At 43.3% G+C, this 13,308-nt stretch overlaps 1 protein-coding gene across 1 annotated transcript in view; it reads right to left on the reverse strand.

Moving 5' to 3' along the window:
• Positions 1 to 13,308, reverse strand: part of LOC138246809 (alpha-2-macroglobulin-like protein 1) — a 201,113-nt gene that overhangs the window by 69,107 nt on the left and 118,698 nt on the right. Inside the window, exons 23-24 of the mRNA XM_069201571.1 lie at positions 11,762 to 11,848; positions 10,599 to 10,775 (exon numbers count right to left, since the gene is read on the reverse strand). Of these exons, the coding sequence (XP_069057672.1) occupies positions 10,599 to 10,775; positions 11,762 to 11,848 (264 nt within the window). The remainder of the gene's footprint in view (positions 1 to 10,598; positions 10,776 to 11,761; positions 11,849 to 13,308) is intronic.

Genomic DNA, 13,308 nt, shown 5'->3' on the forward strand with positions numbered 1-13,308 from the left:
GCATGGCAAACTTATTGTGTGCAATGCCAAAGTCACTACATATAATATATGTACATGACCTCTACAACAGGGCTTAAAGCACAAATGGCAGAGTGCAATATATTCAAAGTAAGGACATATCTGCATGAGCAGATATGCCACTGTGATGTCTAATTCTATTACTAGATATTGCAAGTGAACAAGGAAGCCATCTTATGGTATGTATTGGGCACTGGTCATTATGAGTTACCTATCTACATAATGGCTTCTCTGAAACCTATGTTGTTTGGTATCAAACACCTTGTCTTAACAAATCTACACTGATGCCAGTCTTGGATTCATTATGGCATGCACCCAAAGGGTATCTTAGAGGTGGCCCATGAAAAACTACTAGCCCTCTAGTATGCTGGCTGACTGGTATCGACCAGCCAGCCACTACAGATGAGTTTCTGACACCCCGGAGGCAAGAGCCTGCATTCTCAGAGGTCAGAAACAATGTCTGCTCTGGAGGAAGGTGTTATCACCTCCTCCAGCAGGATGGCCAGTAAATTAGCATATCTGAGCTGGAAGCCTCAAACCTCTGCTACCCTTTGACATGCAACTCTGGCTTCCCCCAGACCTAGGAAATGCTGCTCCCTGCCCAGAAGCTTGTTTGGCACCAGGACAGGAGGGAAATTAACAATGCAAGTAGGCGTGTTGCACTACCAGGCTAGTCATACCCTTACAGTGGGTTGCATGATCTGCCCCATAAAGGAAGGTGTCCGCCATCCGCTTTTTGGTGGAATTAGGAATTCTGGGACAGGGTTATGCCCACTCTACACAGGAAGTGGTCATATTCGGTGTGTGATCACCCCAGGGGAGAGAAGCCCATTGGCTTACACTCACCTAAATGCCCCTAAAGTACAAGTTACTTACCTTCGGTAACAAAATATCTGCTAGAGGCATATTCTAGTTGCAGATTCCTTACCTTAGAATTTTCCCCCAGGTGTCAGACTGGATCCGTAGATTTTTCTTCGAGCAATACCCTTGCGCATCGGTAGGTGGCGTCAGTCGACTCCGCAGGCGTCGTAGGCGTTGTGGTCGCCGTGATGACGTCGGGAGTAGTACATAGATGCCGCCCTTGCACAGTGACGTCAGTTCTTTTGGCACCAAAACCTCCCCACTGGCCGCTGTCCTGACAATCACCTGGACCCGACTCATCCTATCGCTGTGAATCTCCCAAAAGCCTCACAGGGTTGCCAGTACTTCATAAAGCAGCCAGCATCTCCTTGGAGTGGAGGAGACATCCCTGACATCTGCAGGCACCAGCCACGATATCCAGACCACCAATCTGCTGACCAGCATGCCCACTGATGCACCATTAACCCAGGAGGAGGTCATCGTCGTCCCGGAGGACAGACCCATCTCCCCACAAAGTTTGGAGACACCAAGTCCACCAGGAGACGCCCTCCACCAATGCCCAGGGTACCAGAGCAGTTGGAAAAACCAAGGCTTGTCTGTGCCTGAGCCAGATACACAGCCACAAAACAACAAACTGCACCCAGGGGATGAAAGAATTTATGAAGTTGCCCACAAGAGGGGCCAGACTGTCTGTTTTTCCTCCTCCTCTGCAGGCCTAACCAAGCACTGTGAGCGCTCTCGATGTAGGGGACCAGCCAACCAAAACCCTCTGCACCCAAGCGCCTTGGCCCGGGTCCAGCAGTATCGACTGTGCCCACTTGCTTCCAGGACCCTCAGGAACTGTGCTCCAGGTTGGGAGCTCCCGGACTTGTCCGCCTCTTCAGCCTGTTTCCAGAAGCCCCATACTTTTGCCAATCATGCAGTGTGCGAGGCACCCGACCCATCCAGCACCTCTGCTCCCAGACTCCCCAGGGCAGGTAAAACTGAACTGCTGGTATTTATCGTGCCCTTGCCCCATAGCATCCTATGACCTAAAGGGGACTCCCAAGATACTTCTGTAAATACCCATACGCGGTACATGTACTTTACCCACTGAAAGTCATTACCGGGTAAAAGTGCATTGATGTATTTTACTTATCCCACTTTGAATAAAAACTCCACAACAGTACTTACCTTACTTGAAGGATTTCTGGTGTTGAACCATAATATTAAGTGTTGTATTTTTCTAAAATTGTCTTGAGTTTCTTCTTGAGTGTGTCTCATTTATTGTATGTTCCACAAATGGTTAGCACTACACTCTGATAAGCCTAAACAGCTCACCCATATTACCACAAAAGAGAGCATTTAGGGTATTTAAGTTAAGCCTCTATCAACCAAAGAGGGTCGCCTGTACTATCTGCATAGTATAACCCTACATTGGTACACTACATAGATAGCCACCATCCTACAAGATTAAATAGGTGAATATTAGATATTGCTCCAGTCTTTGTGGACCAAAACTACACAACCCACAAAACTGTCATCAATAAAGAATACACACCTATGATGCAACAATCAGGTGATATCAGGACTTTTGTTTCATACTAGGGGCCACATGTACAAGATAGAGTTGCATCAGCTTTGACGCACCACTTTTCTTGCGCCTCCCTGTGCCATCCAGCGACACCATGTGTGAGCCGTATTTACAATACGGCACACCATGGCACAGGTTAGGACAATAGCATCCTAATTTATGATGCTATTGTGGTTCTTTGCAGGATTAGCGGCATAAATTGTGGCGCTAACCCTGCAAAGTAAATGGAGGCCCTTTGAAAGGAAAGGGGTGTCATTTTAACACCTGCCTTAGGCAGATTTTAAGAATGACGCTAAAAGTGGTGCAGTGAAAGGTTGTAGATTTCAGTGCGCCATTTTTACAGGCCTCCCTGCATGGAAACAGCCCCATTGCATACATTATGCCTGGCGCAAGCATAATGTGAAGCAAGGGGTTACAAAGTGGTGCAATGCATGCATTGAGCCACTTTGTAAATATGGCAAAGGAGAATGGCCTCCTTAACACCACATTAGCGTAAAAAAATGATACTAGTGGGGCGCTAAGAGGTGCTAGGGCCTTCTAAATTTTGCCCTTGGAATTACACTATGGAGCTGGTACAGAACATACACATTGACTCCGGAAATGAAGTGATGAGTAGGGGGTGAATGCTATGAAGTAGACAGAAAAAGCGGGTCCGGCCCTCGAGATAATGTTTAAAATAATGAGGCCAATTAGTGCAATCCACAGGCCCATTGGTATGTAACTTGGCTAATATCATAGATTTAATAGGCAGTTTTTTGGAAAGAAACTCGTGAAATATTACAATGCTAGTATGCAATGCCAGAAATGTCAGATCCACCCAGGAGGTATTGAAGGGCTCGCCTTTCCAACAAATCTTGGTGAAACGATTGCAAAATTGAGTATTCCTCAATGTAAGTTTCCTAGAAATTGTCTCTAAAGTCAAAAGTTTTACAAGTAGCTTATATAATTGTGGTATGCAGTCTTACATACCACAAATCATTTCAAGATCTCCATAGCATTTTTATTCAATTCTATCTTCAAACTCTTTATGAAAGACTGCATATATTATGACTGAGAATGTACTAGAAGGAGGCAGAATGGTTACAAAATCTCATACATTCCACAGATTGCAGGGCTCTCCCTCAGGATAGACAGATCCTCCAAGCTCAGACACTAGGAGTTAAACTCAGGTTACTGTGACACAACAGGTCAGCCACCAGACATATCCTTAAGGCTACACCAATTTTACAGCTTGTTGCTTTAGACAGCAGCACTGATTATCGTGCTATAAATATTCAAAATATTTATCAATATAGATGAAGAAATACCTCCACAAAAATCATAAAATATCAGCAGACGCATTCATTTCCCTCTGACACCAAGGAAGAAGTATCAGCAATGAATGTCCACAAGTTATCAGAAATTATAACACAAATATCAGCTTTATGTACATCATCAACCCTCAGATAAGCAAACATTTTATTCCCAAAATCAGCGTCAAATTTCGAGACAAACTTCAAACGTTGTTGCAAAAAACAGGTTTTCATGTTGGGTAAACGTATAGTTTCTTATCTGTTGGTGAAGTTTTGCAGCTTGAAGAATTTTCTGGATTTATGTACTGTCATTATTCGGACATCTAGGGTTTTGGTCTGGAATTCTCCACTATTTTGTAGTCCTAATTTTATATTTTTGTTGTTCGTCGATGGGCCCCTATTTGGTGTATCCTGTCACGTCTTACTCCTTCTTAGGAAGCTCCCACCTTTGGTTGCCATATTCATATACTTTTATTCTTCTGGTAACTTGTTCTCTTCTTCCAGTCTTCTTGGTGGAGGAGGGTGGGTACATCTACAAGTAAGAAACTACGTTTTGCAGCATGAATATTTCGTGGATTTACATGCTGTGCATAGATTTTGTAGCGGTTTGATGCTTTTGTGGTGGTTGGGTTGAAGATGAGCTTTAATTTGTAAACAGGTGTTGTAAGACCTTTTTGTCTCACTTGAGCTTCCCTATTCATTTGAATATATCTATACAGAAGTGTTTTGTGAACGTGTGTACAGATGACCGTGTTGCTGCTGTGCATATGTCCTGTAAGGATGTTGCTTTTTTCTTTCTTGTTGAATCTGCCTTTGGCTTTGAGATAAATGTCTCTCCTGCATTTGTTGGCACAATTGAATGGTTTGGGTGATCCATTTTGCAATTGTGCCCTTAGTTACAGGTTTTATCAGATAATTATTAGCAAATTAAACAAATGTCGGCTTTGTTTTCCTGTTTGTTTTTGTCTTTTTAGTGTAGTATATTATGGCACGACTTTCGGCCTGCGTGTGTAAAGTTCTCTCTGCGTGTGTCTTAGGTTTTTGGAAAAAAACTTGGTATTTGTATCACGTAGTTGATGTGGAAGTGTGGACCGAACTTGGGTAAGAACTGTGGGTCTGTCTTCATGGCAATACTGTCGTTGTGGACTTTAAAGTATGGTTCTTGAAGGGTGAGTGCTTGTAATTCGCTCACCTTGCGCAGAGATGTTATGGCCACCAAAAATGGTGTCTTAAGTGTGAACATTTGTAATGTGGCTCTGTGTAATGATTCAAAGGGTGCCTTCATTAATTGTGTGAGTAGCACATTTAAATTTGATGGTGGTGCTGGTACCCTTCTTTGTGGTGCAATCCTTTATGCTCCTTCATAAAACCTTTTTACAACTGGTGCTATGAAGTAACTTCTTCCCATGTGACCCCTTGTGTATGCCACTATTGCTGCTAAGTGTACCTTTAGTGAAGCATATGTTAACTTTAAGTCAATGGAGTATGTTAGATATTTTAATACTGTTGAATCCTTTGTATTCTTTCCTAATTCTTAATAGTCCATTTTAAGACACCGTAGAGAGTATCTTTTCCACTTTGCCATGTAGCATTTTCTTGTGGTTGGCTCTCTTGTTTCCTTTAGAACAGCCATTGTGCTTTCCAGTAGCTTTAGATGAACATATTCTAAGTCCTCAGAAGCCAGGCTACCAGCTCAAAGACTCTGGTTCTGAGGGAGTAGTACCCTTCCCCCTTTCACTGACTGTAGATCTTGTTGTCTTGGTAATCCTTGAATATTTCTTTGTGCTATTGCTATTAGTTCTGAGAACCATGTTTGCGTCACCCACTGTGGGGCAATTAGTATGAGTGTCATCTTGCTTCTCTTGAATTTGCTCTGTAACAATAGTATCAGGGGAAAATTGTAAGCAAATGTCCCTGACCAGTCTATCAACAGTGCATTCCCCAGGGGTTGGTGATATGGCTGTCTGGATGCAAGGCTTTGGCATTTTGTATTTATTGGTGTTACAAATAGATCTATTATTGGAGTTCCTCACTTCCAAAAGATCATTTTGAGGACTTTCTGATTTAGTTCCCATTTGTGTGAGCATGATGCATGTCTGAATAACCTGTCTGTTTCTGTATTTTCCTGCCCTGGGAGATGGACTGTTGTTTTTTACATACTCCACTGTATGGCTAATTTCTATAGATCTTGGGATAGTCTTGATAATGCCAGGGAATGTGTTCTTCCTTGCTTTTTCATGTAAAACACTGTGTTGTCTGTTAGGGTCTTTATAGATTTGTCTAAGAGCAACTACTGAGAGGCTTTTAAGGCTAAGAACACTTTTCAGATCCAGGGTATTGATGTGTTGTCATGCCTCTTGTTCCTTCCAGCCTCCTCTCACTTTGAGCGAGCCCCTGTGAGCTCCCCAACCCATATGTGAGCATCTGCTGTGATTGCCACTGCTGAGTAGGTGGTGCAAACTTACTTCATTGAGTATATATTTTTGGCTTCCAGTTCAAAAAAATAATTCATTTCAAGGCTCCACGCACAGGTCCATTTATGGGAAAGGTCCACCTATCATTTGATCCCTGCTTACCCCTTAATCCCCAGAAAGGGCCCTTTGCTTTAGTAACCAGGGACTTCCAGTGGTGGCAAAGATCAAAAGAGCAAAGAGTGAAGGCCGCCATTTTGAATTGCTCACCTCCAGGCTCTGGAATGCTCTTCCGGCCTCCCGTAGAAGTCAGCCATCGGAAGTCCGTTTTAGGAAAATGCAGCAAACCCACATTTTCTAAACGTGGTTCAGGAAATGTTCATCTTGGATTAGTGGAGGGGTTATGTTGTATCTAGCACTTGGAGGCCAGTTGGGCAGCCATGCGCTATACAAATACAATGAATTGAATTGAACATGTGATGCGTTCTACCACGCCATCCCCTCTTGTACCTTTTGCATGACAAACACTAGATCTTCAAAACAACATGTTGCTTGAGACCACCGGTTTTGTACCCATTCCTGAATCACATGCATTTGTAGTCTTGCATATGGGATCTGTGGGCTACATGATGCCATTTTCCGTAGCATTTTCCCCACTGTCCTCACTGTCAGAGCTTGTCACTTCTGGTATTGAATACGCTCCAAATGGGTCCAACACTCTCTTTCTAAATGCCCATATGTCACTTTTGGAGGTGGTATGGGTTACCAAAGAGGTGTGGACCCCTTATATTGACCTCTATGGGTATGTATCATCAGCAATATATTGGTAAACCCATCCAATGAAGTTTATTGTAAAGTGCATCAATGAAACACAGACCGCCAGTCTGATGTACATAGATGAAGCCAACACGTGTTTCGGCCCTAGTGGTATGTAAACCTGGGGCTTTCTCAAGTTTATTCCAGTATTCTTAAGGTAAGTTGTTATGTGACTCCATTAGCATGTTGCAATGATTAGGGAACAAATCACTCGATCAGCACCATGTTCAGCAAAATCACGGGATAAATCCCTTAAAGGGTGGTGTTGTGTGTTTCATTGATGCACTTTACAATAAACTTCATTGGATCCACTGATTTAGCTGGAGATGATAATTTAAAAGAGAATTCTGATCTGAAGATATGGTTTAATTAGCTGTTATATGGGGTTACCAATATTTTGCTCCCTTCTGGTATTGGATTGTTTCCAGCAGTAATGATGGTATTCTCTTTTTGCTGGGGTACACTTTCACTTGGATTGAGTTGATCCTTGCTCCAAGAGACATTTTTTCCTGCTCTGGAGTCGGTGATGACTTCTCTATGTTTAATGGGGATCCCCATGTGAATAGAGTTTTCATGACTTGCTGAATATGTTCCTTGCGCTTGTGTGAATTGGCTCCTACTAAACAGGCATCTACGTAACGATAGGCATGTATGCCCTATCTTCTTAGGTGTACTGTTACAGCTGCTAGGCACCTTGTAAATACTCTTGAGCAGATTTTATCCTGAATGCCAGCACCGTGAACTGGTAGTGCATTTTGTTTACCACAAACCTAAGGCATTTTCTGCATTTTGCATTCATTGGGATTTGCAAGTATGCGTTCTTTAAGTCTATAGTTGCTGTGTAGTCACCTCTTTGTAATTGGGGAATGACCTCCTTCAAAGTTTTCATCTTGAATTATTGTGTCCTTATAAACTTTTGTATTAGGAAATATGTTGAGTAATTTCCCTGGTTTACTTCTGCCTTTGGCCCTGCTTCAATTGCTTTTCTCTCCAGCAATTTCTCTTCCTCCTTTAGAAGAGGTTTGTTTCTTCTTTTGTGTGAACCTTCTTTTTTGGTCCCCTTGTTGGAGGCATTTCATTTAATTCTATGCAGTATCCATATTTAATTACGTTCAAGATCCATTTGTCTGATGTTATCTTTTTTCACTCCTGAAGGACACTTTTTATTCTGCCTCCCACTGGTGTTATTGTGTAAAAGGCTGTGCTCTGCTTTTATGTCTCTCACTGGTGTTATTTGAGAGAGGTTGTGGACTCTTAAGAAGTCACTTGTTGGAGAGGATTGTGCCCCCCTGGGGTTGTCCCATGACCCATGTTCTTCCACAAGAGGACTGTCATCTTTTCCCTTGGTATTGCCAGCTCTGCAGGATTGTAGGTGTTTGGTTAATTCTTTCAAACCCAATTGGAAACTGCCTCTTCCCTTGGGCTTTTGAGATGGTACCGAACCCCCTTCGGAAACCTCGTTGAAACTGTAATGCTCCCATCGATTTTGCGATTTTGTTGTCCTTTTTGAGATGGTTCAAGGTGCCATTAACTGTGCTCCTGAACAAATGATCACTGTTAAAAGGGGTATTTAGTATGATTGCCTGCACCTATGGCTTGAAACCTGAAATGCTCACCGGTGAGTGATGGCGTAGGCTGATGTCTATCATCATCTGTTGGCTGGAGGTGTCCGCCGCATCCAATGCTGATTTGAGACATGAATTTCATCCTCTTGCTCTCCTTGTCTGGAGGAAGGTCTGATGTAGATGAGATGTTGACCATTTTCCGTGTTGTCGAGGTGATGATTGAATCAGCCGGTACACTTCTCTTGATTTATGCAGGGTCCTTGTACGAATACTTGTACTTTTTCTCTGCCTTTGAGTCAAAGCTCTACAAGTGATGGGTTCTTTGTATCATTCCCTTCCCTGGTCCTGGACACTTGGAAGCAATAGCAAGAACTGGTTCCTTGCTTGTGTTAGTAAAAAGTGTTTCTAGCAGGAAACAAGACCAAGGTCTTTCCTCTTCCAACTGCACCTTAAACTTGTCCACAGCCTTCTTAATCACCCGATTATACATGGCAATTTCTTCTGGAGCAGGACTTTGAGGGATAGTTATCGACCCTCTCCTCTGGAGAATATGTGTCAAGGTCCTGACACTGAGGATCTGTGATCCCTGATTCCACAGAATCCTGGAACATTCCTCCCATTTGTTCCTCCTCCTCTTCATAGAAGAGCTTGTCTTCTTTTTCCTCTGTCTGTGGCTTTGGACTTAAAGGTGGGTTGATGTCTTCAACCTCTTTCTCTCCCTGGTCCCTTTGGTGGTATTTTAAATCCCTTAGGGGAGTCATTGAAGTCTTTTTTCTTCTGGACAAGAGGGTCTATTTCAACTTCAAGGTGCCTCTTCTCGATTTCTGCTGCACATCATTCGGCATATGGCCTCTGCATTGCTTTTTTTTCCCCCGATGCCGAAGATTCCTTAGAGGATGCCTCGGTCGCCAAGCTTCATATTTCTTCTTGAGACCTCCCCTTTTTGATGTTGAAGCATCTTTCCCTCGTCTGTCCTTCGACAACTGGGTTTTTTCATGGGATCTTCCTCCTGCAGTGTCCCTTTCAAAGGATTCGAGGGATTCCCTGTCTAGAGGCATGGCTGCGGCATGGAGGGTTTCCACACAGAGGCTCCCTTTGATGCCCTTGAATCCTATTTTCCTGGTTTTCCTCCTCATCACTCGAAGGACCCAAGTCTCTTAGGGATGGAGTCTTCTGCTGTTCCTGTATAGTATGATGTGCTTGCCTCTGCCTCTCATTCAACCTCTGTGTCTTCAATGTGAACACGGACAGGCACTGCAGTTGTCGATTCGATGGAAATTTGTGGTGACAATTCAGGCAGAACTTGAATGGAGTCTACTCCATTACACTATTCAGGGCGCCCCCTGTACAGGCATTCTCAACAAAACTTTGAGATCATTCTTCACTTTCCCCTTTGACTTCTCCTCCGGTATCTTACTGTCGGTGTTCTTCTCTGATTTTTGTTGAATTTTCGGCAAACTTCTCATAAATGTTTCTCAATTTTTCTTCCTCGTGTTGGAGAGCCTTCAGCTGCCCATCCAGACCCAATGGCGGAAAAAAAGAATCTGAAGAAGGCGACGAAAGGTGAGAGCTTCCGGAGTAAGGAGTATGACATCACAGAACACACCAAATGGGAGCGGACAGTTGATGTACAACAAAAAAAAAAGAAAAATAGGCATAGGACTACAAAACTGTGGAGAATTCCGTACCCAACCGCTAAATAGAAGAATAATGGACAGCATATGAATCCAGAAAAGAATTGTGCCGCAAAATTCAAATCCCCACAACAAAGTGTGTACAGTTTTGAAAATGTACATTTGGCACCCAACACCAACTACATTTATTGAATCCATGGATTTGGTACGTAAATAACAGTCTGTTCCTTTCATCAGGTACCAACATGCACCATTGCCAGAACTGTACAGATTGTGCAGCACATGCAGCTGCATCACAATGAAATGCCTGGGGTCACGAATGGTCACTTTCAGCCAGGATGCCCACATAAGCATTCTAGTGCCCATGCACCAAGCGTTGCCGTTTACAAGAAACAATGCTACACAAATAGCAGCCGTTCTTCTCTCACCGCTCTTGAGGTACTCCACTGCCTTTTCTTTGATCTCCGGTGTCATCTGGTTGGTCTTTCTTAGGTACTGCATGATGTAGATATTGGGGGCAAACTTGACCATATTCTGCTCGCCGCAGCCATATGGCATGGTCAGGAGTCGGTCGATGTTCTGCAGGGCAGTGCCCATGATGTCACCTATACAAAATAAGGGCAGTGCAGTGATGAGAATAGGACCATGGATACAACAGCACTGATCACAATCTCACTGTTACTAATGTCAGTGTAAAGGTTTAGTGGATATTAACAAACGTGTGGCACTAATGATGTAATGTACTTAAATGTTTATAGGATTTGGAATGTGGATGGAAACCATGGGTGGCACTATGAGGGGGGGTACAGATGAAAGAGAAGAAAGGGTGGATGCTGGGAGAAAATAACTGTGAAAGAAGGAAGAACACATGGATAGTAAAAAAAGGGTTTGAGAGAAATGAACAGAAGAAAGGAGCGAGGGAATGGAGAAAAGTGAAGAAGAAGGGGCAAACAACTGAAAAGGGTGTAAGAAAGAAAAGGAAACAGGAGTGAAGAGAACACAATCAAGAAGTAAGAAAGATATAAAAGAGAAACTGTGGAAGTGAGGAGAAGAGTGGTGGGTGGGAATAGTAAAAACAGATGGAATCAAACAAGGTGAATCAAAGGGAGAAAGGAAGGTAAAAGGAGTGAAGCAAAAGAGTAAAGGCTGGCAAATGTGGAGGAGGGACTAAGGTAGGCAAAAGAAAGGAGAAGTGGAGTAAAGGAAAGAAAGGAGGTTGGTCCTGAACCAATATCCAATGCAAGTTGCCATGAAGAGATTAGTGAGACATAAAACAATGTAATGGGGCAAGAAATGATGCAACAAATCAGCGTATCAGAAATCCTGAGCTGAGACACAAAAGATGCATAGAGGCAGGAACTAGCGCAGCAAATCAATGTGGGTGTAGTAAAACATCCAGAGAAATTCTGAAATTAGAAGATGTGCTACAAACTAATACTTTCTGCAGTGAATCGTTGGAGGATTTACTGAATCAGGCCTTTTTACCAAGATGAAAAACAAGGGACTAAGATATGATATAAGTAGACAGAAAGTGGTTCAATAAACGAAGTTCTGCAAAAGAGCAATTAATGATAATGAAAGCATTTCCTACCCAGGGCTGACACATGCGCTCGCTCTGAATCTTTCAGAATGTTCTCAGGGAGTTTCAGAGAGATCACTTCTGATGCCTCGCCATCTCCTAGGAGGAAAACATCAAGAAACAGCAATGTCATATCACAGGTAGTGGCTAGAAACTCTTCAGTGTAGAAACCTAACTCCATGTCTTTTCTTCCCTTTGTTTTAATTAATCAAATAGCTGTTAATTCACAAAGTGCACATCAGTGTACCATAAAATAGAATTTTCAATTGAATACTACAACTGGTCTGGGTTTCGAAAAGGTGAAGGTAGAGTCATTTATTCAAAGGCAGGCAGACTGTGGGGCACATTTATGAGAGGCTTGTGCCACTGTTGCATCACTTTTAGAGACGCAACAGAGGCACAAACCTTTCAACCATATCTATGAGGACACGCAAAAGCCCCTTTGTGTGGCTCTGAGTGGCCTCATAGGCATGGAGTAGGGCCTTACTCTACGTCAGGGAGGCATTCCATGGACATTGCAGTGGGTGTTTCCAGCCAATACCCATGGTTTTGATGCAGCTCCAGATTTACAACAACTTGTAAACCTCGGGATGGGCCAAATCCTTACGCCTCTCAAGGAGAGGCGCAGCAAGGAGTAATAACTTTATTTTACCTTGTTTTTAGGGTTGAGCCTGCGCTAGCATGTGCATCGGTTGTAAGACACTTTAGTAGTTAGAAAAGGGCTCGGAGCCCCGTCCATGTCGCATCAATGTCTTTCATTGGTTCATGAATACGTCATGCCTTTTCCAGTGGTTAGCCCTCCTCGAGCGCAGCGACCAAGTACTGAAAACATACGAGGCTCGCTGTTTTCCGTCCGGTTTGTGGACTACTTTTTATCTTTTTTCGCATCGCGATCTCGCTTGGCAGAAGACAAGCGCTTTGCATGACATCGACCCTGTTACATAGTTAATTGCACTTTTGCCAGTTACGTAGATACTTGCACTTTTGCTGATAGGTTTCACTACAAGTGAACTGTAGCAGCGCGATTGTGCTCTTTTTTTCCATTTAATGTGACAAGAAAAGTCCGGTTGGGGTTTTACAACTGCTAATAGCTCAAACTCTGAGAAATGCAAGACCTGTTGCATTGCAAATGCTTGCTTCCTCTTTCTATGTTTGCTACATTCAGCAGCATACAAAGAGAAAAAACCCACCCAGGATTGTTTTTGTGAAGGAAAGTGTCCTTTCCTGCACAAACACAATTATGCTTACAATGCAGACACCCTAGCACCATGGTGCAAAGGTGCCTGTTTTGGCACTAGGCAGCCATAAATGGCACCATTGCAGTGGGAAAGGACAGGATTGTGCATATTGCATAGATATGGTGCATTCCAGCCCTTTCCTTTTGACCCAGGGCAGTGCAGCAAAGTGACTTGCTGTGCTGTCCTGTGCCAAAAGCCCATACATCTGGGCCTCACTGTCTAAATATACACATGAGCTTCAGTGCGCAATCAAAGATCAACAAATCCTGTGCTAGAGTTACTAGTTCTGCCATCACCAAGATTTTGGGTCCACATCATGTA

This window comes from Pleurodeles waltl, chromosome 7 (genome assembly GCF_031143425.1).
Source record: "Pleurodeles waltl isolate 20211129_DDA chromosome 7, aPleWal1.hap1.20221129, whole genome shotgun sequence".
NCBI lineage: Eukaryota > Metazoa > Chordata > Amphibia > Caudata > Salamandridae > Pleurodeles > Pleurodeles waltl.